The sequence below is a fragment of the Giraffa tippelskirchi genome, chromosome 6, assembly GCF_054371585.1.
Source record: "Giraffa tippelskirchi isolate mGirTip1 chromosome 6, T2T-mGirTip1v1.2.pri, whole genome shotgun sequence".
NCBI lineage: Eukaryota > Metazoa > Chordata > Mammalia > Artiodactyla > Giraffidae > Giraffa > Giraffa tippelskirchi.
The window spans coordinates 134,441,709-134,468,511 of record NC_137280.1 but is presented as its reverse complement, the minus strand read 5'-3'; the positions used below and the strand labels follow the sequence as shown (position 1 = coordinate 134,468,511).

Genomic DNA, 26,803 nt, shown 5'->3' with positions numbered 1-26,803 from the left:
ACACAGAGTCAGACACGACTGAAGCGACTGAGCAGGAGTGGAGGACCTGCTCATTGCCTGTCAAGGCCCTCAGCGTCTCCCCAACAGCACAGAGTCCTAACCCGGAACCCCTAAGGGCCCACCTCCCCAGACTTCAAGCTTCCCACAGGCTGTTATATCAGCCTGGGAGCTCTCCCCACCCTCTTCTCTCTGTCTTGGCTGACCCTTGCTCCTACTCTGCACCCTTCCCTACTCTAGGCACCTGCCTAGAGGCCCCTGACCAAGCCAGAGCTGCCCTCATCGCCTGTTGCTAAACCTGATCCACACACTGTTTCTTGCCCGTATTCCTCCTTTGTTGTTGTTGTTAAGTGGCTCAGTCGTGTCCGACTCTTTGCGACCTCATGGACTGCAGCACGCCAGGCTTCCCTGTCCATCACCAACTCCCGGAGCTCACTCAAACTCATGTTCATTGAGTCAGTGATGCCATCCAACCATCTCATCCTCTGTCGTCCCCTTCTCCTCCTGCCTTAAATCTTTCCCAGCATCACGGTCTTTTCTAAGGAGTCAGCTCTTTGCATCAGGTGGCCAAAGTATTGGAGCGTCAGCTTCAGCATCAGTCCTTCCAATGAATATTCAGGATTGATTTCCTTTAGGACTGGTTTGATCTCCTTGCAATGCAAAGGACTCTCAAGAGTCTTCTCCAACACCACAGTTCAAAACATTAGTTCTTCAGTGCTCAGCCTTCTTTATGGTCCAACTCTCACATCCATATTCCTCCTCAGACAAAGACTTTTTTTAGCTTTTTGTTTTGTACAATTTTTTTTCTGCACTTGGGAATCTTAATTCTCTGACTAGGGATCAAACCCGTGCCCCCTGCAGTGGAATCACAGAGTCCTAACCACTGGACCACCTGGGAAGTCCTTAGACAAAGACAATGACAGCAGACCCTGTAACTCTCCCCTCTGTATGCTAAGTACTGAGAGAGTTCAGGCCCATAAGCTCAGACTGCGGGTGAGTTCTGTAAAAATCCAAAGCAGGTGGGTCACAACTGATGGAAGACGGAAACTGAGGGTTTCCAGGAAGAATTCAGGGTGCTGCTTCAGGCTGGGCCCCATCTTCGAGCCCCAGCTCCCACTGAGCTGCAGTTACTCTCTGACTTCTGGTGATGTTTCTCTGGTGAGCTAACTCTCCCTCTCTGGGCCATAGCTTCCTCTCTCCACTATCCCCCCCTTGCTCCCTCCTGCAGAACTTCCCTCCAAAGAATGAAGCCCACAGGCAAATTAAAATATGCTCTGTTGCTAAGAAAGGGAAGCATGGGGGCCTTCCAGGTTGTGCTTGAGGGTGCAGGAAAGGGTTTGGATTTCTCAAGGTCAATTCCCTGTTCTTCCTTCTTCCACTCAACAAATACGTTTTTGTTTTTTTTTTTTAAAAAAAAAGCCTGGATCTGAGATTAAAAGTATTGGGGCTCTGGAGTCAGACTGTCTGGGCTCCAATCCCAGCACCACTGTTGATGGCTGTTGGCTGCTAACTCATTTCCTTAGCTGTAAAATTAGGGGATAAAAATTTCTGCTTCATAGAGTCATTGAGAGGATTCAATGAGAACATACATGCAAGTCACTGAGCATGGGGTCTGGCTGTAGTACGTGTTCAACAGAAGGGCTTGTTGCTACCGTTATTCATGGAACGACTGCGGTGCTGGGTCGCTGATCTCACGCTGCCTCTCTCCCCCACCTGGCACCCAGGGCCTCCCTGGCCCAGCACTCTGCTCCCTATGGGCCCTAGGCAGCCCCTCCCCAGTCCTCCTCGACAGGACCCCTGCAGCGGAACCTCCTCTACCCGCTCCTTTCTCAGAAAGCTCTCATCTTGCCCGAGGATGCTTGCTCTCCTCTGAGGACGCTGTGTTCCCCTGCAGGCCTCCCAGTGGCTTTCTCTTCCACAGCCTGGGGACAGGAGAGAAAAGGGAAGAGGGGAGGGAGAAACCACAGGCTGTTCTCCCTGCTCTTCAGTGTCCTTTTCAGGCTGTTCTCTGTCCCTCCTCCCTAAACGATGCCCATTTTGAATCTTTGAACCTTGTCTCCGCACTGCAGCACCCAGGCCTCCACCTCGGCGCAGGCGTCTACCAGCCTCTGGGTCACAGCCTCCCATCTCTGAGGGCTTGCCCCTGGCCACGGTATCACTCTCAACCAGTTTGTTCCTGTTGTAGTTCCTGGTTATTCCAATATTCACAGAGATGCTGCTGCCGTCACCCTGGCCTCTGGTCCCTTAACCTGTTCCTAAGGATCTTGTCCCCTCTGCCCCAGTGTCAACCACTCACTGCCAAGGTCTGAAACTCTGCCCCAAACCATTATCTCAATCCCAAGCCCCCTGCCGCCCCATCCTTGACCTCCATCTCAAAGCATCAGCTGGAACCTGCACTTCAGCCCTCCCTTGCCCCAGTGGGCCCTCGAATCCACCATTCCCACCATCTTTCTGCTGTCCCTCACCCCTGATGCTCTCTCTACCCCCATTACCCCAGCTTTAGCACCTGCTCAGTGGCAGTCACGGTTCTCATACATTCACCTTCCAATCCCGTTCCTCTCTCAAGCTGTCTTCTCTTGGCAAAACTGCAACCTCAGTTAAATCTAACTCTCTGCTGACTCTATGCCTACAACCATGCAGCTGAACATGGCTGAGAAAATGTCAAGTGGACCCTTAGCACTGCCCGGAATCACCCTCTCTTCCCTCTAGCTCTTGGTGAAGTTTCAAACCTTCTCTCACCCCCAGACTTCAATATTCACCCACCCCCAGCCTCACAGCTGTTCTCGCTCCACTTTCCTGACTAGAACGTTTTCAAGCTCCACTCCCACCTGCTCACCCTCCAGCCCCTCCCTTCTCCGCATTTGCACAGATCTGCTATCCATGCTCCTCTGGAAAGCTGCTACCTCCATCTGTGCACTAGAGTCGGTCACCTCTTCCTACTCAGGGACACAGCTCCATCAGCTTTTTTCACTCTCTACTAGACCATTCCCACTGGCATACAAATATCTGTTACTGATATTTTTTTGTTTTACTAAAATAGGAAAAAGAAAAAGAACCTCTTGATCCTGCTTGTTCATTCTGCCCTTCGGCACACCTTCGCAGTAAAACTTAAGCACCGTCCATACCTCCATCTTTTTCTTTCTTCAACTGACTCCATTCAAGCTTTTGCACTCCCCTCCCCTGCCCCTGCCACACACACCTTGACCTCTCACCAAGGTCCCCAGTGGCCTCTGAACTGCTATATCAGTGGTCATTCTTGGCCCACATCTACCCGACCTCTCTTCGCAAGGACACAGCCACCTGCTCCCTCCTCCTGGCCTCTCTCCCGGCTTCCTGGGCATCCCCTGGCTTGGTTTTCCTCCCATCTCACTGCTTCCTGCTGCTTTTCCTTGGCTATCTCTTTCCCTCATCCCCACACTTTGAAGCTCAGACCTTGGATCTCTTCTCTATCTACACTCAACTCCTGAGTGGTCACAAACAGTCTCATAATTTTAAATATCATCAAGATGCAGAAGACTCCCAAATGTACACCTCTAGCCGAAAGCCTTGCCTCAATTTCAGACTCATCTACCCCCAAAACTTTCTTGACATCTCCACTTAAGATATATAACAAACATCTCAAACTCAGGCCTAAGACTGAACACCTAATCTTCCTCCCAAATTTTACTCCACCCTCAGCCTCCCCAGGACTTCCCAGATGGCACAGTGGTAAACAATCCACCTGCCAATGCAGGAGATGCAAGAGGCGTGGACTTGATCCCTGGGTCAGGAAGATCTGCTGCAGAAGGAAACAGCAACCTGCTCCAGTATTCTTGCCTGGGAAAATCCCATGGACGGAGGAGTCTGGCGGGCTACACTCTACGGGGTCGCAAAGAGTTGGACACGACTGAGCCACGGAGCATGTGTGCATGCAGCCTCCCTACCCCAGCCGATGGCAACTGTGTCCTTCCAGTTCCTCCAGCCTTAAATGCTGGAGGCAGCTTTGCCAGCCCTTTCTCTCATGGCCCAGGTTTCATCTACCAGGGAATCCTGTTGGATCTCCTTTCAAAATACAACCATATTTTGAGCACTTCCTGCTACCTCAACTAATGCCACCTTGGTCCCACCGACCCAATCATCTTTCACCTCTTAACCGTGACCCCTGCTTCCACTGTAGTCCCTCAGGCCACCCCCACTGAGAGACTAGCCTCCGCAGAGCGTCCGTGCTGATCCTATTAAAACATGAGTCACATTCCGTCACTTCTCTGCCCAAAACCTTCCAATGCTTTTACTCAGAGCCAAAGCCAAAATCCTTACAATAACCTAAAGCCTATAATAATCTGCCCCTGCCACACACTCTCTTTTCTTTTTCTAATTTTTTTTTAAATTTTTGGCTGTGCTGGGTCTGCGTAGTGCAAGGGCTTTCTCTAGTTGTGTTGAGTGGGGGGGGTTACTCTTCGTTGAGATGTGGGGGCTTCTCACTCTGGTGACTTCTCGTTGCAAGAGCACAGGTTCTAGGCGCGAGGGCTTCAGTAGTTGCAGCGTGCAGACTTACTAGTTGTGGTGCATGGGCTTTGTCACCCCATGGTATGTGAAATCTTCCCGGACCAGGGGACCAATATCCCCTGCATCGGCAGGCGGATTCTTACCCACTGGACCACCTGGGCTGTCCCTCCACCATTTTTTTTCTCATCATTACATCTCCTCATTGCCCACCCACACTGCCTCACTCACTCAGTCCAAACCCAGCCACACTGGTCTCCTTGCTCGTCCTTGAATATGTCAGTGGCGCTTCCACCTCTGGGCCTTTGTACACGCCGTTCCCTCTGCCAGGAATGCACGCCGTTCCCTCTGCCAGGAATGCACGCCGTTCCCTCTGCCAGGAATGATCTTCCCTTAGTTTACTGACGATAAAGGGAAGGCTTGCCCCGTCCTCCTTCATGCCTCTGCTCAAATCTCTCAACGAGGCTACTCTGCCCTCTCTCTTTTTTTAATATTTTTAAAATTAATTTACTTATTCAGCTGTGCCAGGTCTTAGTCACAGCATGTGGAATCTAGTTCCCTGACCAGGGATTGAACCCAGGCCCCCTGCATTGGGAGCATGGAGTACTTAGCCACTGGACCACCTGGGAAGTCAGCGCCTCTCTATTTAATTCTGCAAATGCCCCACCCCCTTTCCTCAGACACCTCGACACGCTTTACCTTGCTGGACTTCTTTTTTCAAAGTACTGGTTATCTTCTAACACAACAGAAAATTAACTTAGATACTACATCCGCCTTTCCTGCCAGAAGGTGAACTCCAAGATGGAATTGATCATTATCTAGAACAGGACCAGATACATACTAAGTGATCAGTAAGTATTTAATGAATGCATGAATCACCTATGGGAGGTGCTGGCAGACATACTCCCTGTGCTCACAGTACTGACGGCATGTTGGGTGGGGGAGGGTGGGGAAATGAGACAAGGCAGAAGGGAGGTAAGAGCCCACAGACAGTGGCTCCGGCCATTCCTCCAGCCCGACCTCCCACCCCTCTGCCCTCACACACAACACCCCAGCTGTTTTTAATTCCTTCAACTCTCTAAATGCCTTCCCACCCCAGGACCTTTTTGTATACTGCGGTCCACGCCCAGGCCACTCTCCATGCTTTTGTTTGGTAATTCCTACTCTGTTCTCAAGTCTTACCTTAAAGCCATTATTACTGTGTTTCAGAGCTTGGCACTAAGTCCCCTATAAAAATACAAGTCTCAATATACATTTCTTTTTAAAAAAAAATACTGTTATTATCCTACTTCACAGAAGAGAAAGCTGAAGCCCAGACAGGTTACAGTTTTTGCCCAAGGACCTACAACCAATAACTCTTTGTTGAAGTAATAAACATGTTGATTAGAAAATGACAGTGGCATCTGAAAACACTGACTTTGAAGGCTTCTGGCACTTTCCTATGGAAAAATTTGTCCTGAGGTGACTGTGGGCTGCCTCTAGCCACAAGATCAAGCCGTGCTCCCTTCACCAAGCCTTCCCTCACGGAGGTTTAGGGATCTGTTTGTTCAGTATAACTCTTTTATTTATCTATTTGGCTGCATTGCATCTTAGTAGCAGCACGTGGGATCTTTCGTTGCAGGGCATGAACTTTCTAGTTGTGGCACAAAAGCTCCGTAGCTGTGTTGCACAGGTTTAGTTGATCCCCGACATACGGGATCTTAGCTGCCTGACCAGTGATCAGACCCATGTCCCCTGCATTGTAAGGCAAATTCTTAGCCACTGGACCACCAGGGATATCCTTAATACAACTCTTAACCAAAGCAGAAAGTTACTCCATAATGCTCGTCTCTGCTAACATACCTCCTCCACTGGGGAACTCAATAAGTGAGGTCGCTCAGTCGTGTCCGACTCTTTGCAACCCCATGGACTGTAGCCTACCAGGCTCCTCTGTCCATGGAATTTTCCAGGCAAGAGTACTGGAGTGGGTTGCCAAACTCAATACTACAGAACAAAAAAGTTCTTTCTTTCAAAGGATATAAACAGACAATTCACAGAAGAGATACAAATGTGCAAAACAATCCATAAAGATGTGTCTGACCTTATTAATTACAGAAGAAACACAATACAGTAAGGAGGTAAATTTAGATTCTCAGTTTAACAAAAGTGAAAATTGGTATCAACTTTCCGGAGGGCAGTTTAGCTACAAATATCAAAACTTAAAAGTACATATTGCCTTTGACTGCTGCTGCTAAGTCGCTTCAGTCGTGTCCGACTCTGTGCGACCCCACAGACGGCAGCCCACCAGGCTCCACCGTCCCTGGGATTCTCCAGGCAAGAACACTGGAGTGGGTTGCCATTTCCTTCTTCAGTGCATGAAAGGGAAAAGTGAAAGTGAAGTCGCTCAGTCGTGTCCGACTCTTAGCGACCCCATGGACTGTAGCCTACCTGCTGGCAATTTACCCCAAAGAAAGAATATCACAAGTGTGTCTGTGACACTTCTGTTTATATTTCAAAATTCTGGAAATAAATGTCCTACAATACAGAACTGGTTAGATAAACAGTGGGATAGTTATAGAGAGGAATATCATATAGTAGTAAAAAAAAATAATACAATGCAGGGATTCCTGAAAGTGAAAGTCACTCAGTCCTATCTGACTCTTTGCGACCCCATTGACTATACAGTCCATGGAATTCTCCAGGCCAGAATACTGGAGTGGGTAGCCTTTCCCTTTTCCAGGGGATCTTCCCAACCCAGGGATCGAACCCAGGTCTCCTTCATTGCAGGTGGATTCTTTACCAACTGAGTTACAGGGAACCCCTACAGGGATTCGGGTTTCTGAGGACAGAAGTGAGAGGAGTAGGGGTTTTTTTTTAAGGAAAGGGAGAAGAGTTTAATATTCACATTAGGTATAAAGCTGTAGCAGTGTGAATGCAGGGAACCCACAGGCCCCTGGGATGTTAACAGCAGGTAATGTCACCTCCCTAGAATGGAGGGAGTATTTCTAGACCTGAAGACAGAGAAGGTGCATCCCACAGACGCCCAAGTCACGGAAGCCAGCCAGCTTGCAGACCAGGGAAATGTCTGCCCTCTGCTTCTCCCTTCCAGTCTCCTCTGAATGCTAACCAGAACCAGAGGGCAGGGACAGAGTCTGAGGTTTTCAGGACAGGTCAGTCCACAGGGCCCTAGGGCAGGGTGAAGAGGGCAGTGCCAGGGGAAGAGCTCTGGTATGTTTAATTTTTAAATTTGTGTGAATGCACTTAATATTCACAATAATAAATGAAATATTAAATATCTGTGAAAAAATGTTGTAGATTTCTATTAGTTGTTATGGGAGGATGTCCACAATGTTGAGTGAGAAAAAAAAGTCACCACATGGCATACAGAACACAATTTCATTTACATAAGACTGTATATTATAGGTACAGATACAAGTAAACAAAATTATTTCTGGAATGATGCTCCAATTTGATAATAGTGGTATCTCGAAAAGGAAGAATTTAGAGATGATTTTTACTTTTTGCTATATACTTCTCTGTAGTGTGAGGACTGTTTATAATGAGCATGCTTTTTTAATACCATCAGGGAAAAATGTTGTAAAGTTATTTTCTTTTAAAAAAGAAGCGCCTCCATACACACTACTATATATAAAATAGATAACTAATAAGGACCTACTGTCTGGCACAGCGGAGTCTACTCAATACTCTGCAATGGCCTATATGGGAAAAGAATCTAAAAAAGAGTGGATACTTGTATTTGTATAACAGATTCAGTTTGCTGTACACCTGAAACTAACACAACATTGTAAATCAATTATACCCCAATTTTAAAAAAAAATGTGCCTCTTCTGTATGCTTTGGATTGGCCAAAAAATTTGTTCGAGTTTTTCCACAACATCTTGCAGAAAAATCCAAACTAACGTTTTGGCCAACCTGTGTGCAAAGATGGTGTTTGGAAAGAACACACACGAAGGTGTTAACAGTGGTGGGTTAGAGTGCTGTTTCTTTTTTCTTTTTGTTCTCCACTCTGCATATTTCTATTCTATGGGCTTTCTTTAATTAATTACTTTCCATAAAGAGGGAAAATTATATTTTTAAAAAGAAGTTCTTCCCTGGACTTTCCTCTAGTGGTTCAGAGTACAACCGCCAATCTAGGGGATCCAGGTTTGATTCCTGGTCCAGGAAGATTCCACATGCAGCAGAGCCACTCAGCTGGTATACCGCAACTACTGAAGGCCCAGCACCCTCAGGAAGGGAAGCCACCACAATGAAAAGCCCACACACCAACACTACAGAGTAGCCGCCGCTCACTGCAACTAGGGAAAGCCCATGTGCAGCAACGAAAACCCAGTGCAGCCAAAAACAAATAAATAAATTAAAAAAAAACTCTTCCTGAAATCAAGCCCAAGTTGTTCAATGGCATCAATTATAGTACACAAAGAGTGACATGCTATGTTACATAATCGCTCATTTTGTTAAAAAATTATATATACACATATATCTCTCTCACTATGTAGGCTTTATATGTATATGTATGTATTGATATATTAATATACACACAGCTTTGCATATATACACACACACAGAGCACAACACACGGCCTACTTTTTGTCCCTTCTTCATATCTCCATCTACACATTCCAATCCGTCAAGGTCCTTCAATGTTGTTATTAGAGTGATATATGGAAGTAGTTATTAAACACAGACTTTGAAGTCAGAATTCCAAATTGCCCACAAGTGTGTAATTTCAGTTAAAATCGCCTTCTTTAAATGTAAGGCTGGGCTTTTTGGCTGGAACCGCCATCTTCCAGTAATTCACCAAGATGACCAACACAAAGGGAAAGAGGAGGGGCACCGGCTACATGCTCTCTAGGCCTTTAGAAAACATGGCGTTGTTCCTTCGGCCACATGCATGCGAATCTACAAGAAGGGCGATATTATAGTTATCAAGGGAATGGGTATTGTTCAAAAAGGAATGCCCCACAAATGTTACCATGGCAAAACTGGGAGAGTCTACAATGTTACCCAGCATGCTGTTGGCATCATTGTAAATAAACAAGTTAAGGGCAGGATTCTTGCCAGGAGAATTAATGTGCGTATCGAGTATATTAAGCACTCCTAGAGACGAGATAGCTTCCTGAGACATGTGAAGGAAAATGATCAGAAAAAGTCAAAGAGAAAGGGACTTGGGTTCAGCTGAAGCACCAGCCTGCTCCACCTAGAGAAGCACACTTCGTGAGAACCAATGGAAAGGAACCCGAACTGTTGGAGCCCATTCCCTATGAATTCATGGCCTGATGGGTGTAAAAATAAAGACCTGGACTGTATAAATGTTTCTCTTAATCGAGTAGAGGTGTTGTGTCCAAATTCAGTGGGTGATATCTTTTCAAATTTAGTGTTTTTTTCCTTCCTGAAAGATGTAAGATAGCTTGTTGTTCAGTATGCTCCATTTTTCAATAAACTGCCAGATGTTATTTTTAAAAAAATTAAAAAAAATAAATGTAAGGCTGGACACTATAAGCTCTTAGACAAAAACATAGGCAGAACACTGGCATAAATCACAGCAATACTTTTTGGATCTGTCTCCTAGAATAATGAAAATAAAAACAAAAATTAAAAAATGGCACCTCCTTAAATACAAAGTCTTCTGCACAGCAAAAGAAACCATTCACAAAACGAAAAGACAGCTGACACAATGGGAGAAAACACTTGCAAATGAAGTAACCAATAAGGAATTATGTCAAAAAACACAAAACCCAATCAAAAAATGGGCGAAGATCTAAATAGACATTTCCCCAGAGAAGACATATAGATGGCCAAAAAGCACATAAAAAGATGTTCAACATCACTAATTATCAGAGAAATGCAAATCAAAACTATAATGATGTATCACTTCACACTGGTCAGAATGGCCATCATCAAAAAGTCTACAAACAATAAATGCTGGAGAGGGTGTGGAAAAAAGGGAACCATCCTACACTGTTGGTGGTAATGTAAATTGGTAAAGCCACTGTGGAAAACAGTATGGAGGGTCCTTAAAAAACTAAAACCAGAGCTATCATATGACCCAGCAGTTCCACTCCTACATATATTTCTGGAGAAAGCTAGAATTCAAAAGGATGCACGCAGTTCAATGTTCACTGCAGCACTATTTACAAGAGCCAAGATGTGGAGCCTCTTAAATATCCATTGACAGGGGAATGAATAAAGTGGTAGGGCTTCCCTGGTGGCTCAGTGGTAAAGAATCCGCCTGCCAATGCAGGAGACACTGGTTCGACCCCTGATTTGGGAAAAGCCCACGTGCCGTGAAGCAACTAAGCCCATGTACCACAACTATTTTGCCTGTGCTCCAGAGTCCAGGAGCCACATCTACTGAAGCTCATGCCCCCTAGAGCCTATGCTCCACAGCAAGAGAAGCCACCACAATGAGAAACCCAAGCACCGAAGCTAGAGAGTAGCCCCTGCTCAACACAACTAGAGAAAAGCCTGCACAGCCACAAAGACCAAGCACAGCCCAAAATATATAAAGAAAAATTATTTTAAAAATGGTAATCTTAAAAGAAGTGGTAAATACATACAATGGAGTATTACTAAACCATGAGAAAGAATGAAATAATGCCAATTGCATGGATTGTGTGGATGACCTGGAAATTATCATACTAAGTGAAGTACATCAAAGACAAATATCATATGATATTATTCATATGTGGAATCTAATTTTTTTAAGGTGCTATGACTTCTTTTATTTAAAAACATCTATTTATTTGGCTGTGTCAGGTCTTAGTAGCAACATGCGGGCTCTTCACTGGGTCACGGGCCACATGGGCTCTGGAGTTGTGGCACTGGACTTTGTTTCCCTGCAGCATGTGAGATCTCAGTTCCCCCACAAAGGATGGAACCTGAATCCTCTGCATTGAAAGGCAGATTCTTAACCACTGAACCACTGGAGGAAGTCCCTAAATTTTTTTTAAAAATGATACAAATGAACTTATTTACAAAGCAGAAACAGATTTACTGATATCAAAAACAAACTTACAGGGACTTCCTGGTGGCGCAGTGGATAGGAATCCACCTGCCAAAGCAGAGGACGCGGGTTCCATCCCTGATCCAGGAAGAGTCCACATTCCTTGGGGCAATTAAGCCAGTGCACCGCAACTGCTGAGCCCCAGCCCTAGGGCCTGTGCTCCTCAACAAGAGCAACCACTGCAATGAGAAGCCCACACTCTGCAAGGAACGGTGGCCCCCACTTTCGGAAACTAGAGAAAGCCCTCACAAAACAACGAAGACCCAGCGTGGCCAAAAATTAAGTAATAAATAAATAAAATTATTTAAAAAAAAACAAACTTATGCTTACCAAAGGGAAAATGTTGTGATGGGGGCGGGGGGGGGGAGGCAGTGGATTAAGGTACATACACTATATATAGGCGGGCATGGCAACCCACTCAAGTATTCTTGAGGGGAAAATCCCATGGACAGAGAAGCCTGGTGAGCTTCAGACAGTGGGGTTGCAAAAGAGTTGGACACGACTGAACTGACAGTGCGTGCAGGCACTACTATATACAAGGTAAATAAAAAACAAACAACAAGGACCTACTGAATAGCAAAGGAAACTCTACTAAGTATTCCGATAACCTATATGAGGAAAGGAATTTGGAAAAGAATGAATATACGTATAACTGAATGACTTTGCTGGACACCTGAAACTAACACAACACTGTAAATAAACTATATCCCCCAAAAACCAAAAATCTATACTCCAATAAAATGTTTTTAAAAATCTTTCTTTAAAAGAGAAGTCAAACAGTATCTATTTAATAGTATCTATCTGTTAATGTGGTGAGGATTAAATGAAGCAATGCATATGAATATAGGCTGGTATACAATGACAAATATTGAATAATTTATTCTTATTTTGCCAAGTACTCAGTAGTTGGAAGGGCTTCCCTAGTGGCTCAGATGGTAAAGAATCTGCCTGCAATGCAGGAGACAGGGGTCGATACCTGGATCAGGAAGATCCCCTGGAGAAGGGAATGTCAGGCAACCCAACTCCAGAACCCAACTCCAGTATTCCTGCCTGGAGGATTCCATGGACAGAGAAACCTGGAGGGCTACAGTCAGAATCAGAGACGACAGACAACTGTTGTTGTCATTTGCCTCCGCACCACGAGGGGAGCTGCCGCCCTCAGGCTAAGTAGGCTCCCGGGTCAGGGCGGTGGAAGTTCGTCTAGCCGCGGCCACCGCCATCTTAGAATACAGGCCTTCTACACCCACCGGGTGTGGCTGCTTCCTGCACTCTTAGAAGCAGACCGCTCAAGATACACAGGCCCTTACCTCCTTAGGCACTCCCTTCAGTAAGCCAAGTTCTCGAGGGCATTTTAATCTCCTTGGAAACGCTAAAATCGGCCTCTTCCGGGAGCTGTCCTCGCCCCATGACCTCAGACGTGCACTTCCGGTGCAAGAGCGTGACCCGTCGCCCCGCCCTCTTCCACCCTCTCTTTCCGGTGGCGGAGTCTGGAGAAGCCGCGCAGGTAGGATCCTTGTGCAAGGAAAATCAGTTGGCATCCTGCGGCACGGGGGCTCATCGGGGCCGAGAGCTTGGGGCTGAGGTTTTTCTGCGGAAGACAAACCTAGTTCCGGGCGCGAGGAGCACGGCAGGCTGACCCAGACTCTTGTTTCGCGCCCTGTCTCGGGAGGCGGCGGTCTTGGTTTAGGAAAAAGCCTGTTAAGTGTGGGTGAGTTCGGATCTAGCCTCGAAGGCGTAGGCCCGGCGCCACGACCACAACTACCTTAAGCGGCAGCACACCGTGATTGGGAAGGATCGGGGAATAAGTTGGTCTGATGTGAGCTCCCACCTTAACCGGTTTTGTCCTGGGCAGTCTCAGGTCGGGCCTCTGATCTCTTTTAAGTTTTCGAATCTGGAAAGTAGAAATAATCGTCTCATGAATCCCGTGGGGATGTGGTGAGGATTCAAGAAGGGAATGCAGAAGAAACGGCCTTTCGTTAGGTGCTTCCTAAATCCGAGTGACTGCTAAGTCGGACACATTGCAATTTCTGTGCGGGTCTCTCAGAGCCAGAAATTGAGGGCAGGGATTGCACATCGTTGTTTGCTGAACACCTATCAAGCACCTGTTTCCCCTGAAGCCAGAGATGAGGAGCACTCTAGCCTTGCCAGGGTGGGTTGGGAGTCATCTGGGAACCCTGATTTCTGCTCCTGGCGGCCTGGAGCGGGAGAGCCAGAGCTCTTCAGTGTCCTCCTCACCTTTCTCGGGGAGGAAGTATTCTATTCCCAGAGTTGTAAACATTTGGGGTTTTGTCGTTAACATTGAGATTCTTTTTCTTCTCCTTAAGAAATGGCACCTCGCAAGGGGAAAGAAAAGAAGGAAGAACAGGTCATCAGCCTCGGCCCTCAGGTGGCTGAAGGAGAAAATGTATTTGGTGTGTGCCACATCTTTGCATCCTTCAACGACACTTTTGTGCACGTCACCGATCTTTCTGGCAAGTGAGTTACCCCCGTGGAGAGGCACAGGACCCAGTTAGCAAGGGCTGGGGTTAGAAATGACGAGGGAACTGAGTAGCACTTTAAGGGGATTTCTGGAAATAATTTTTATTAAAGATGTTCAGATAAGGATATGTGCTTGGTTGATTAGTGCACAGATACTGTAATCTAGGTGCTGGAGTTCTAAGAGAAAAGGAGGCACATATTTTGCCTTTATAGCCTGGGGGCCTCTTATGTAAAATGAGGAGGGATTACTCCTGTTACTCGAGTAATAAGATTAGAGGTAAGAGTAAAGTTTTGATGCATTGTTAATCTGGGATCTGCGAACACCATCATGACAGGGCCTAGGGCAGTCTTGTGGGATCAGGATGCTTGTTCAGATTGACCTTCATCCTCTGCCCTACCTAGGCAGTAGTGCTCTTTGTCTTTAGGATGTGATATGCACTCTGAATCCTTGATGGATAAGAAAGGATCCTGTGCTTTTGTTCCCAGGGAAACCATCTGCCGTGTAACTGGTGGGATGAAGGTGAAGGCTGACCGAGATGAGTCCTCTCCATATGCTGCCATGTTGGCTGCCCAGGATGTAGCCCAGAGATGCAAGGAGCTGGGCATCACTGCCCTCCACATCAAACTCCGAGCCACAGGAGGAAATAGGTAAGGCTGGGAGGATAGTGAGGTCACTGAGCTCGGGCAAGGCATCATAGGTACCTATGTAATTAATATGGGCATACCTCAGAGATACTGTGGGTTTGGTTCCAGACCACTGCAATAAAAACAATATCTCAGTAAAAATGAGCAATACTGTTTTCTCCGTGTGTATAAAAGTTATGTTTACACTATACTGTAGCCTATTGTGTGTGCAGTAGCATCATGTTAAAAAAACCTGCAGCATACGTTAATTTAGAAATACTTTATTGCTTAAAAAATGTAACTATCTGACAGCGAAGGGTTACCATTAGCCTTCTTTTTTAAAAAGGCATGATCTGTGAAGCACAGTTAAATGAGGTGTGCATGTAATTGGTTTCTGCACCCCTGCCCCAACTGACTGTGTTAATTGAGCATACACAGCATGTGAAGTGCTGTGTTCTAAGTACTAGAACAGAGTGATGGGGAAAGCAGATATCATCTCCATCCTCTGTGGCTCTTAGGCTGGCGGAGTCAGGCTTTAAACAATACAGAGCAGGGGAGTGTGTGATTCCTTTTTGCAGCAAATGTTGGGAAGCAGAAATGTGTCAGAGCTGGGTTGATAATAAAGTTTAAATGAAGACCTAATGTTGTGATATTAGGAATTGGTCGAGTGAAGGAAGGACAGGGGAGAGTGTTCCAGCCAGGGGCAATTGGAAGGAAAAGGTCTTGGAGTGGAAATGAGCTTGGCACATCTCTGGGCATGAAAACTTTTTAATAGTAATGATTTGAGGTTGAAGTTGGTTGGTTGGTTAAAGATGGCTGCTGTGTTGGGAAGAGACGAGATAGGAAGTTGTTAAGTGATCCATTGATCTTGGGAGGGTGGGAAAGGACAGATCACCAAAAAGACTTAGAATCACAGCATGTGATGAAAGGGGACACGTCCTCATGTTGATATTTGGCAGAAACCAACACAATACTGTAAAGCAGTTATCCTAGGGCACTGCCTTAAACAGGCTGTAGGCAGAGCAGAATACAAACTATGGCCCGTGGTGCGGGGGAGGTGTGCAGCAAAGTGTAAGCGGCATGCTAAGCCTGACGTATTTACTCTCTAGCCCTTTGCAAAAAGAGTTCGCAGATCCCTGAACTAGAGAGTTGTGGGCTTTTCTAATGACTTGGCCAAAGGCTTTTCTTAATTTCGATATTCATTTTCTAGGACCAAGACTCCTGGACCAGGGGCCCAGTCAGCGCTCAGAGCCCTCGCCCGCTCAGGGATGAAGATTGGACGGATTGGTGAGTACCCCTCTTTGGCTGATGCTTGGTTTTCTTTCAGATGTGACCCCAGAAAGGATGCAGTCTGTGTAGAGGATATAGGCCCTGGTCTGCTAACTTTTGGCAGTTAGATTTGTTAATGGGGTGTGCAAGAGGTACCGTGTGACATAAACTCTCTACCTAAACACTCAAGTCACCTTGACATGAATGTCCTTCATTGGGATAGCACCATCTCATTTCTGAACTTCCGTGCCTGATGGTGGCTGGTGGAACTACTGGGAGATGAATTGTCCTTTCTAGTGTTTTCAAGGGAGTTGTGTTCAGTATTGTAGGGGTCTGACTACTGCATATTTGTAGAGTGGGCCAGTCATTGTGACAAAAATATATGGAGGGGGCAGTGGCTCCCATGGTTGAGAATCACAGCAGTTCTCTATACTTGCATAGCATTTATACCCTCGTGTCTGTGATATGACCATTTCTACCTCTTAGGAAGGAGATGTTAGCCCTTCCCTGCTGTTTCTGTGGCAGCGTGTACTGATCCCTCGACCTAATGGTCCATCTCTCTCTTGAGATTTTTTTTCAAAACATTTTCAATCTTTACCTATTAGAAAGGAGATATTCTTCAGTTTGAGAGGATTTTTCCACTAGAGTCAATGGGCTAGGTATCAGAAACCTGGATATGTCAACCTGCCTCTGACATCCTATTCAAGTTGCCTCTGTCTGAGCCTGTTTCCCCTTAACGAAAGTTGAGTTCACACTACATGAGAAGTTGTGAGGGGGCAGCTCCACACCCATCTGTTACATACTGAGGACTTACTTGTGAAGCAGTAGGATCCCCTGCTGACCTGTTTGACCATTGGCCTCAGGCGGCCTGCGCCCCTTCCCATCCAGCTCTAGACAATGATGTTTTCTCTTCCTCCCCACAGAGGATGTCACCCCCATCCCCTCCGACAGCACCCGCAGGAAGGGGGGTCGCCGTGGTCGCCGTCTGTGAACAGAACTCCTCAAATTATTGCTTTCTGTTAATAAATTGCTTTGATGTAAGCTGTTTTTGACTCCAGTCATTTCTCCTTTATGTAGGGGCCACTGCTTGGGGGTACTTGATTCCTTCTTCCTGTCTGTATTTAACCAGGGTATGGGGCTGTCTTGAGGTCATGGGTGCATTGATAAACCAGCAGCCATTTTAATAGATACATTGCTTCAGAGAATGTATATTAACCTGTCAGAGAGGAACACGAGGTGTTGATCCAGTCCCTGCCCTGGGACAGGGTGAGCCTGTGTTCACTGAACTGGTTTCCTGAGAGGAGGAGCCAAAGGAGAGGTGAGATTCTGGTGCTACGGTTTGGGTCTTCTCGACACTGCTGGTTGTGGGCATTAGTTGCCTCAGTCATCTAAAGAGACCAAGGCCTTGGAGACCTTGTTTTGAAAGTGGAGATGTTGATTCCAAAAATGGACCACTTCTTAAACAGCGGGAGTGGAGTGGAAACTGTTGAGCCCTATGTAGCCTGAGCAGAAGAGCCTTCCAGACAGCCATATATAAACACGTGTGGGTGGGCACTCACCCCCCACACCGTCTGTGCAGAAAAGGGAGTGCACTGTCTTGTATCTTACTTTTTCTCACTTGGCAGATCTAGGAGGTTGTTCCACATCAGTACATAAAGTACATAGATTCAGTCACCCACAAACACACACCAAGCCCTATTTTCATCAGTAATAAAGTTTCTGCTTTCCGGAAGCCTGCATCCAACTCCAAGGACCCAGTGGCACCAGATGGTACTGAGTGTTCTGCAGAGGATTAGCCCAGGGCCCTGTGATGGTGACTTCTACTCTGAGGCAAGACAATGACATAGTGCTCTCAGGATTCATCCCAGCAGACGTGTTTCAGTACTTCACTGCTTTTTATTGCTGTTTAGCATCCATTTCCTGGGTATGTATCTATTCACAACTCCCATCCCACTTGGAAGAGCCCTGGAGAGGTGAGTCTTGCTATGGCTCCTACCAACTTACCGTGTGTGATGAATTAACCATAAATGAGTCTGTTTCATCATCTTTAAAGTGAGTAATTACAACACAGTATAAAATGAGTCCATGCTGATACAGGTGATTTTAAGATGAAGGCATAAATCTTACAAAAACTAAAAATAGGTGCTCCCTCTTCCAGTAAGTGAAGTGAACTGTGGACTAGGCTTAGTGACTCACTTTCCAAAGAATAGAAGACAGAAGACAGAAGATGTTAACTTTGGAGAGGTGAACTGTTACGGTTGAACTGGCTGAACTATTAAGGTTGCTAAACACTTGGATAAATCATGTTTCTAGTACTCTCCCTTGACAAGATGATGAATGCTGCTGCTGCCAAGTCGCTTCAGTCGTGTCCGACTCTGTGCGACCCCATAGACGGCAGCCCACCAGGCTCCGCCATCCCTGGGATTCTCCAGGCAAGAATACTGGAGTGGGTTGCCATTTCCTTCTCCAGTGCATGAACAGGAAAAGTGAAAGTGAAGTTGCTCAGTCATGTCTGACTCTTAGCGACCCCATGGACTGTAGCCTACCAGGCTCCTCCGTCCATGGGATTTTCCAGGCAAGAGTACTGGAGTGGGGTGCCATTGCCTTCTCCGAAGATGATGAATACTAGAACTGAATTTTCAATTTCTGAAAACCCATAATCTAGTTAGAGGGCATTCTACAGTGTATCAACTTTTAAATTGTCAAAAAAAACAAGGGCTCAAGACTAGAGGAGCTGAAGGAGATAGAATAAGAAGGCATTGGATCCTGGACCTGAAAGGGCATTAGTGTAAAAACTAATAAAATATTAACCTGGAGACTTCCCTTGGGGTCCAGTGGTTAAGAATCTGCCTTCCGATGCAGGTTTGATCCTGGTTCAGGGAACTAAGATCCTGCATGCTGCAGGGCAACAAACCCCATGTGCTCTAGACCCCATGCTCTGCAACAGGGAGGCCAAACACCCTGCAATGAAGAGCCGGCACACCACGGTGAAGGCCAGTGCAGCCAAAAAAAATCTGAAATCTGGAGTCCAATTAGTAGTAATGTACCTGTGCTCCTTAGTTTTGACAAGTGAATTGTTAAAAATGCAAGATACTAACATTAGAGGAACCGAATGAGTGATATACGGAAATGTCATATCTTGCAACTTTTTGATAAATCTAAAAGTATTCCCAAATAAGCATCGCAGGGGTGGGGGGAAATGAGGGTGCTTTTCTACTGTCATTCTGGTTTCGAAGGCAGGGCATGGTACACAGACCTTCAAGAGGCAGGTATTCCAGGGTGGAAATCCCAGTTCCCCAGATTTGGACTCAACCTTGGGCAAATTACTTAACCTCTCAGCCATTTAGTGAAAATTCCTGTGATAATGGCAGCCTCATAGTGCATCACAAGAAAGATTAAAGCGTTTAATCTGGCACTGAAGAAACTGCTCCTATTCTTAATGCCTGTTCAGTTCTGCCAAGCATCATGAATGACAGCTGGCTGGAATCCTGGTGGGAACATGCTGGCGCTCACTGAAGCGTTCTTTTTATTTCCTGTGATGGGACTTTGCAACTTGTCCTGCTGTTTCCTGGTAACCAGGGATGTAATCAGGAATTTTTGAAAGCAGTTCATTTCTAGGTTTTGTTTGCAAGTTGCAAAGAGCTAGTTGGTGCAGTCCAGGTTGGAATGTAAGTGGCCTATTGGCCACTGAGGTGGACACGGCAGGACTTGGCCTGTTGCCTGCCTAAGATTGCAGACCATGGAATCCCAGCCACTGACTGTAAGTGCAGCCTCAGTCAGGGCCATAGAGATGGTCCCTACTTCTCACTCTCTTCTCTTACCTGAGCTCCTGCAACAGTCTTTCTCCTAACAGGTCTTCCTGTTTTCCCTCTGTTCTTTGTTTAGTCATAAGTCAAGCAGACAGATGACTTTGTCAACAAAGGGCCATCTAGTCAAGGCTATGGTTTTTCCAGTAGTCATGTATAGATGTGAGAGTTGGACTATAAAGAAACCTGAGCGCCAAAGAATTGATGCTTTTGAACTGTGGTGTTGGAGAAGACTCTTGAGAGTCCCTTGGACTGCAAGGAGATCCACCCATTCCATCCTAAAGGAGATCAGTCCTGTATGTTCATTGGAAGGACTGATGTTGAAGCTGAAACTCCAATACTTTGGCCACCTGATGAGCAGAGTTGACTCATTTGAAAAGACCCTGATGCTGGGAAAGATTGAGGGCAGGAGGGAAAGGGGACGACAGAGGATGAGATGAGGGAAAGGGGACGACAGAGGATGAGATGGTTAGATGGCATCACCAACTCAATGGACATGAGTTTGGGTAAACTCCGGGAGTTGGTGATGGACAGGGAGGCCTGGCATGCTGCGGTTCATGGGGTCACAGAGTTGGACATGACTGAGTGACTGAACTGAAATCATAGCCAACTCTTTGCAACCCCATAGACCGGGGCCTGCCAGGCTCCTCTGTCCATGGGATTTCCCAGGCAGGAATACTGGAGTGGGCTGCCATTTCCTTCTCCAGGGGCTCTTCTCGACCCAGGGATTGAACCCACATCTCCTGCATTGGCAGACGGATTCCTTACCACTGAGCCACCAGGGAAGCCCTGTCTTCCCTCTGGCCCATGCCTATGTCTAGGCCACACTACAGCTGTGTGATCTAAAATTAATTGGATCCTGTCACACATATCCCTGCTATTCTATCCATGCCTCACTCTTATCTTCAGTCTAGAATCTAGTCTCCATGAATTTCCAGTATTTTATCTAACTCTGCTATATCCTTCACCCTCTCTGCCCAAACCAAACCTAGTTCCTTTCACTTTGCCAATTCTCCATGCCTTCAGTCTGTCTCCTTCAGTATCTCCTCTCTCCAACTTGGCCCCACTACCTACCACTCACCTGTTGGAATCAGTTTTTCATCACTCTCTCAAAGTTATCTTGTGGGATGTCCCTCAAGGTGCTTCTCCACTCATTTCCCCCATCACTCTTCCTCCCCTCGTGGTACCACTAGTCTCCCTCTATTCTAATGGCACATTTCCCTGCTAATCTGCTAGCTCTGAGAGGGCAGAGAGTGTCTTGTACAGTCTGCCAGCCCAGCTCCCAGTCTGCAAAAGTAGGGGCTCTCTAAAGACTTGTTTGATGAATCATTGAAAGAATTGCCTTCACCTTCTGTAATTTAGTCAGTTGAAGGACTTTTCTAATAGATTCTAGATACATTGAAACAAACATGCATTCTTGGGTTCTAAGAAAGTGAAGGAAATTCCCAGGAGCATTGAAGGAATGGGAAAGAAAAGGACATCAAGATAAAATGCTTTAGGGAGCTGAGAGCTATAGGAAAGAAAGCTGGAGTAACCCTCAGGGCAAATACTGGAGTTAGTGCCAGGAGATTAAGTAAGCTTAATCCCCTAAGGGCTCTGTTCTCAGCCCCAACCACAGCCCTGAGGTGAGGGAACTGGACTTTCATATTAACCCAGGAACCCTCAGATTTCAGAGCTAATGTGGTCACAGGTGGGAGTGTCTCTGGGCTCTTTGTAGAAGAACAAGTCCTCTTTGGAGAAAGTGAAAGTGTTAGTCACTGTCATGTCCAACTCTTGTGGTGCCACCCACCAGTCTCCTCTGTCCATGGGATTCTCCAGGCAAGATACTGGAGTGGGCTGCCATTCCCTTCTCTAGGGGATCTTCCCGACCCAGGGATCGAACCCAGGTCTCCCACATGGCAGACATATTCTTTACTGTCTGAGCCACCAGGGAAGCCACCTACAATTGAGGTCTTGACAGTTGTTTTTTCTTCCAGTTAACTCCATTGACCTGGGTAATGGTGTCATGGCTCCCTTTTGCCCAGGAGAATACTGTCAAGGCAATTCTCAATCTCTTAATGAAAGATCTGGGAAACCTTTCACAAAACATGGCCTCAGGGGGAGCATTGCTGACCTTAAGTGGTCCAAAGAGAAGGTGTATCAGGGACTTCAAATAAGTTAAGTTCTGTCATGTTGCATGTAGTCCTAAGGTGGTGGAACTTGGCCAGTGGGTGGGTAGGAGTTGTAGAGAGATTTAAGCATCAGGTAAAGGAGAGTTTTCTAAAAGAGAGCTGCTAAGAGGAGATAAAACTGCTTCCTAATCATTGGAGGCATACAAGTGTAAGCCAGGCCCCCAAAGGCTAGCTAATCAGAATCAGTGTGGCAGAGACAGTTGTTCTCTAGTGCTCCTTCATCTTCTGTTATGAATAATAGCAGCCTCAGTGTTTAGCTGGATGCATGGTTGATCAGAATAGAGATTACTTTTCCTAACTATAGTTACCATGCTGTATATTACAGCCCCAGGACTTAGAAGAAAATGTCTTAAATAATGTCTAGATACTTGCTTTCAGATTTTGCCAGAACTTGTCACCTTATCAAACAATCCTTCCTTGATCATCACAGATCAATTAATGTTTCTTCCCCCACCCTACCTCTAGCCATCATTCTCAAGCTGTTTACCTGCCACATTCATAGCACTTAACCCTAGTGTGGAGTCTGTGCCTCTTGAGTCCAGTGGTTCTTAACCTTGAATGTGCATCACATTCAGTAGATATGGGATGGATGCCTGAGGACATGTATTTCTAACAAGTCCCCAAGCAGTGCTGATGTTAGTGGTCTGGAGACCACACTTGGAGAACCACTGGACTTGTCTGTTTAGGTCACTGCTGTATCCCAGCACCAGGAGCAGTACGTTAGGTTGTGTTTTCTACATGTTTGTTGACTCATTTTGCAGATATCTCATTCAAATAGATTTAAGGCAAGTACTGTTATCCACATTTTACCTACAGAGAACCCGAGTGTCAGAGAAATTGAGTTGTCCAGGGGCACATAGCTAGAAAGGGTCAGAGCAGATTCAAACCGATGCTTATCTGAAACCACAGAGTGTGCCCTCCTCAATCACCATGCTGTCATACCCTTGATAGGCTCCAGCTCGGTACAGTCTGGTTGAGGAGTAGGAAGAGGAGGACCCTCCCTGTCCTTGCATAAGATTGGGAAGTAGAGGCAGCAGAGGGCTGCTCCTGAAGGAGCCCAGTGGCTGTCAGGTTCACAGCCATCATGTACTGGTGCCCACCAGGTGGCAGCATCATACAGACAGGATGGGGGAGGTCTGGGTTCTGCCACCATTAACTTCTGCAGCCCTAGATGTATCCCATTTCTCACGGTCTTCAGTTTCCCCATCTTCACAGATAGAAGATTAGATCTCTATAGTATCTAAAGAACCCTTGCAGCTCAAATACCATCTATAAGAGACAGGTGCAGCCACTGGAAGTCAAATGCCCCCAGATCAAATATACTGCTCTTCTCCCACACTGAGAAATACCCTCAAACCAGAATTCCATCACCAACAAGCCCGTCCAACTGCCGCAAACCCCCACTATACTATCACTGTCCAGAAGAAATATGCAAGCCACAAAACTGAGCCACATAATTTCAAATTTCCTAGTAGCTATATTAATAAATATAAAAAGTGACATTAATTATATTTTACTTAACCCAATATATCCAGTGATTATATCATTTCAATGTATAATCAATATAGAAAGTCATTACCAAGATAGTTTATGTTTTCTTTCTGAACTACACCTTGAAATCCAGTGTGTATTTTATACTTAATAGCACACGTTTCAATTCAAGACTAGCCACGTTTCAAGGCTTCACCTGCCACATGTGGCTAGTGGCTGCCCTGGTAGACAGCATAGTCCTAGGATATTAATGACAAATATTTATTGAGGTATGCACTATACTGTCTTATATACATTGCTCAGTCCTCATAACACCCTATGAAATAGGCAAGATTATTATCAGTCTAATTATGTAGATAATGAAACTGAGGTTCAGGGAGGCTTTTTGGCTAAGATCACAGAGTAGGTAAGCGGAAGAGTCTGGATTTGAACTTGGCTCTGTCTGGCGCCAGAGTGTAGGCTCTTCATCTTGACATAATCCTGTCCTGGTAGGAGATGTTTAGGATATGCAGTCAATGGGACCCACTAACTGGGATACCAAACCCAGGGAATGCAAAAGCCTGGGAGCCAACAAGAAGGCCTGTGAGGGCAGTAAGTGAGAGGGCTTGAAGCTACCGTTCTCCCACCCCGAGTTATGTGTTTGGCAACGTTGAGCTTGCCTAGCAAATAGCCAGTGACTCTGTCAAGAGGAAATCATGATCTTAGGAAGATCATGTCAGTGTAATGAATAACTGAGCTTGCCAAAAAAAAAAAAAAAAATCTGGTGTCAGGAGAAAGTGAAAACTGAGAAATGCAGGATCATAGGAATAATCTGCAGGGAGTGTGGGAGAGGGTAAAATTTCAAGGGACAGGGTTAGGCCCAAAGTGTGGAAGTTATAGGGAGCACAAGTTGTAACTCTGCCTCAGGAAAAATAACAATAATGACAGTGTCAGTAGCTAAATTTATTAAACACTTACTAAGCAACTTAAATGTAGCATCTTATTTAACCCTCATTATCATACTAGGAGGAAGGTACTACTATTTTACCATTTTACACGTGAAGAAACTGAGGCACAGGATGCTTATAGGAAGCAGACTTGAGATTCAGCCAACTGGTGTTGACACTCTGCATTGCCACACTATCCTACTGCCTAGAATGGGCTCCTCATGGAGGTACTGAGCTCACTGTCTCTGGAGGCATATTAGCACACCACCAGAGATGTGAGGAAATGCTCAAGACAAGGATCATTCCTGAGTAGGACAGAACTAGTGAACTGATAGTGAAGCTTGTCTGGAGAGTAACAGAGGTCGTACAATTGCCCACAAAGATTAGGAAGGAATCCTGTCTTTCTAATCCATCGCCTTGGGAACAGGGGCTATAGGAGGCATGACCTTCACTAAGATTGGTCACAGCAAGTAAGGGGTCTGTGGGAAGCAGCATGGCATAGTAGTTAAGAGAATGGGCTCTGTGAACAGCTTAGACCTGGGTTCAGATCTTGGGTTTGCCACTTGCTGGCACTTAGCTAGTATTTGTACATCTCATCTAATCTTCCTGAGGCTCACAGGGCTATTGTGACAGTAAAATGAGGAAACACAGAATAGTTTATACTCAGAGATGAGACGAGCTCTGCCAAGGCAGGAAAGTCAGGAGCCAAGGCCTTGGTGTAATTCAGAAAGCTTCACTTTCCCCTCAAACCCAGTGGACTGGACTGATGGTGGCAGCATTTACAAAATGAGCTGCCAGGCTGAGGAGGCAGGTCTGAGAGGAGAGCAGGAAAAGAGAGGCGGCAGGGAGTTGGTGCCTAGGAGGAGAAACACTCCAGGACCACTCCTGCCTGGGGAGGAGGCTGGTCAGCTGAGCGACACTGCTGTGCAGGAGCCCAGCAGAACCCCTGCTTTGCAGCATCACTGGTCCCCCCGCTCCCAGGCATTCCTTTCTGGACAACACATTCAAACACCATGACCTGCATCCTCTTCCAGAGGCTACCCTCACTTCTCTGCTCCCCCCCCCCCATGCTGGTTTCACTTCTTCCCCCCCAGTCACCTCCCAACCCAATTCTCAGACCTGCTTTTGTCAAGATCTCCCATGACTTCCATGTGGCCCAGTCCAGTGGGCCTTTCCCTCATCGGTGTTTGACACAGCTGACACTCCTTCACTCCTCTGTTGGGATCTATGATCACACCCTCTCCCTATTTTCCTTCTGCTCCCTGACCACTCCTCTGCTCTCCTCAGAGCTGCTCCTCATCTTATCTCTACACATTGAGGGTCTCCAGAGCTCAGCCCCCATCCCCTGGTATAAAACTGTCTGCAAGCTGATCATTTACAAACGTGTATAATCACTCTTCTTCAAGTTTCAGTCTGGTACCGTCAATCATCGATGATGTCTCCATATGGGTGTCACACAGACTATAGCCACAACAAAACTCTAGGGTCTTCCTATCCCAGAATGTGTTCTCCCATCTCCTCCATCCCAGCGAATGCCACCATCCATTGTATAGCTCTAAACCTGGACACCATCTTTGACATCACTCCCACAGCAAGTCCTGACATTTCTACTTTTCAAAACAGCTATCAAACCCATCTGCTTCTCCTTGTCTCCACACCGTCTCTCACTTAAACGATTTTACCCCTAACTGATCTCCAGACTCCCACTCCTGCCCCTGGGAAATCTATATGCCATACATCATTAAAAAACGCAAACCAGCCCCAGCCCATCCCTGCTTGGCACTCCCCACCAGCTTCCCATTTTCTTGAAATAATACCTAAGCTGCAGCCCAGTCTGTCCCTTCAACAGCATCCGAAACCACCCTCCCCCTCACTCACTAAGCTCAGACGCACTGCACTTCTTTCTGTTCCTCAAATGTGCCAAGGACTTCTTGTTTCTGGAAAAGACATCATCTCCGTCACCCAAGCCAAAAAGCTCAGCAACATCTTGGTTTCACCCCTCTATCCATATTCAGTTTGGTCTGAATCCTGTGGATTTTCCTCCTGACATTTTTATTCTTTGTCACCTTTCCTGCAATGCTCCCAGCCATGGCCCCCAACAGGCTTGCCTCTCCAGCTTGACTTTTCACTGCAGTCTCCTGACTGATCTCCCTGCCTCCAGCCTCAGCTGTGATCTGACCCCTAATCCCAGCCTCGGCCACTGTAGCCTGGTCTCTGACCAAGACTGGGGCTCATCCGTCGCCAGGTGTCTCCATATGCCCCTGAGTCCTGGTGACTGGCGCAGAACTGGTGCTTGATACATATTTGTTGGATGAATAAATCCTAGGAGAGGGCTTGATCAGTCTTGCTCAGCTGTACTAGCTGAGATCACATGTCCAAGGGCCACACTATTAACCTACCTGCCAGACAGCAGCTGGGAGAAGAGTCGGGGAGTCCCAGATCCTAAATTGGTTGTAGGACATCTGACCTAGGGCAAATCAAATCCTCTCCTCACTCAACTGTCCCTTCAGTATGATGGGAAGGAGCAGAGCAACTAGTCTCTTTTTCCCAGAAACA

General features: G+C 46.3%; 2 protein-coding genes and 1 pseudogene across 5 annotated transcripts in view; 2 read left to right on the top strand and 1 right to left on the bottom strand.

Moving 5' to 3' along the window:
• Positions 1-12,935, bottom strand: part of NDST1 (N-deacetylase and N-sulfotransferase 1) — a 122,790-nt gene extending 109,855 nt beyond the window's left edge. For all 4 annotated transcript variants that reach the window (XM_081495824.1, XM_081495827.1, XM_081495830.1 and 1 more), the window contains exon 1: positions 12,790-12,935. The gene's annotated coding sequence lies outside the window, so the exon portion shown is untranslated. The remainder of the gene's footprint in view (positions 1-12,789) is intronic.
• Positions 9,282-9,774, top strand: LOC145508687 (large ribosomal subunit protein eL21 pseudogene; annotated as a pseudogene).
• Positions 12,936-12,950: 15 nt separating the features above from the next.
• Positions 12,951-16,894, top strand: RPS14 (ribosomal protein S14). The gene is made up of 5 exons (XM_081495832.1): positions 12,951-12,986; positions 13,807-13,957; positions 14,447-14,608; positions 15,795-15,871; positions 16,777-16,894. Exons 2-5 carry the CDS (start codon positions 13,809-13,811, stop codon positions 16,842-16,844), a joined length of 456 nt encoding a protein of 151 aa, XP_081351958.1. The 5' UTR covers positions 12,951-12,986; positions 13,807-13,808; the 3' UTR covers positions 16,845-16,894.
• Positions 16,895-26,803: the final 9,909 nt, after the last annotated feature.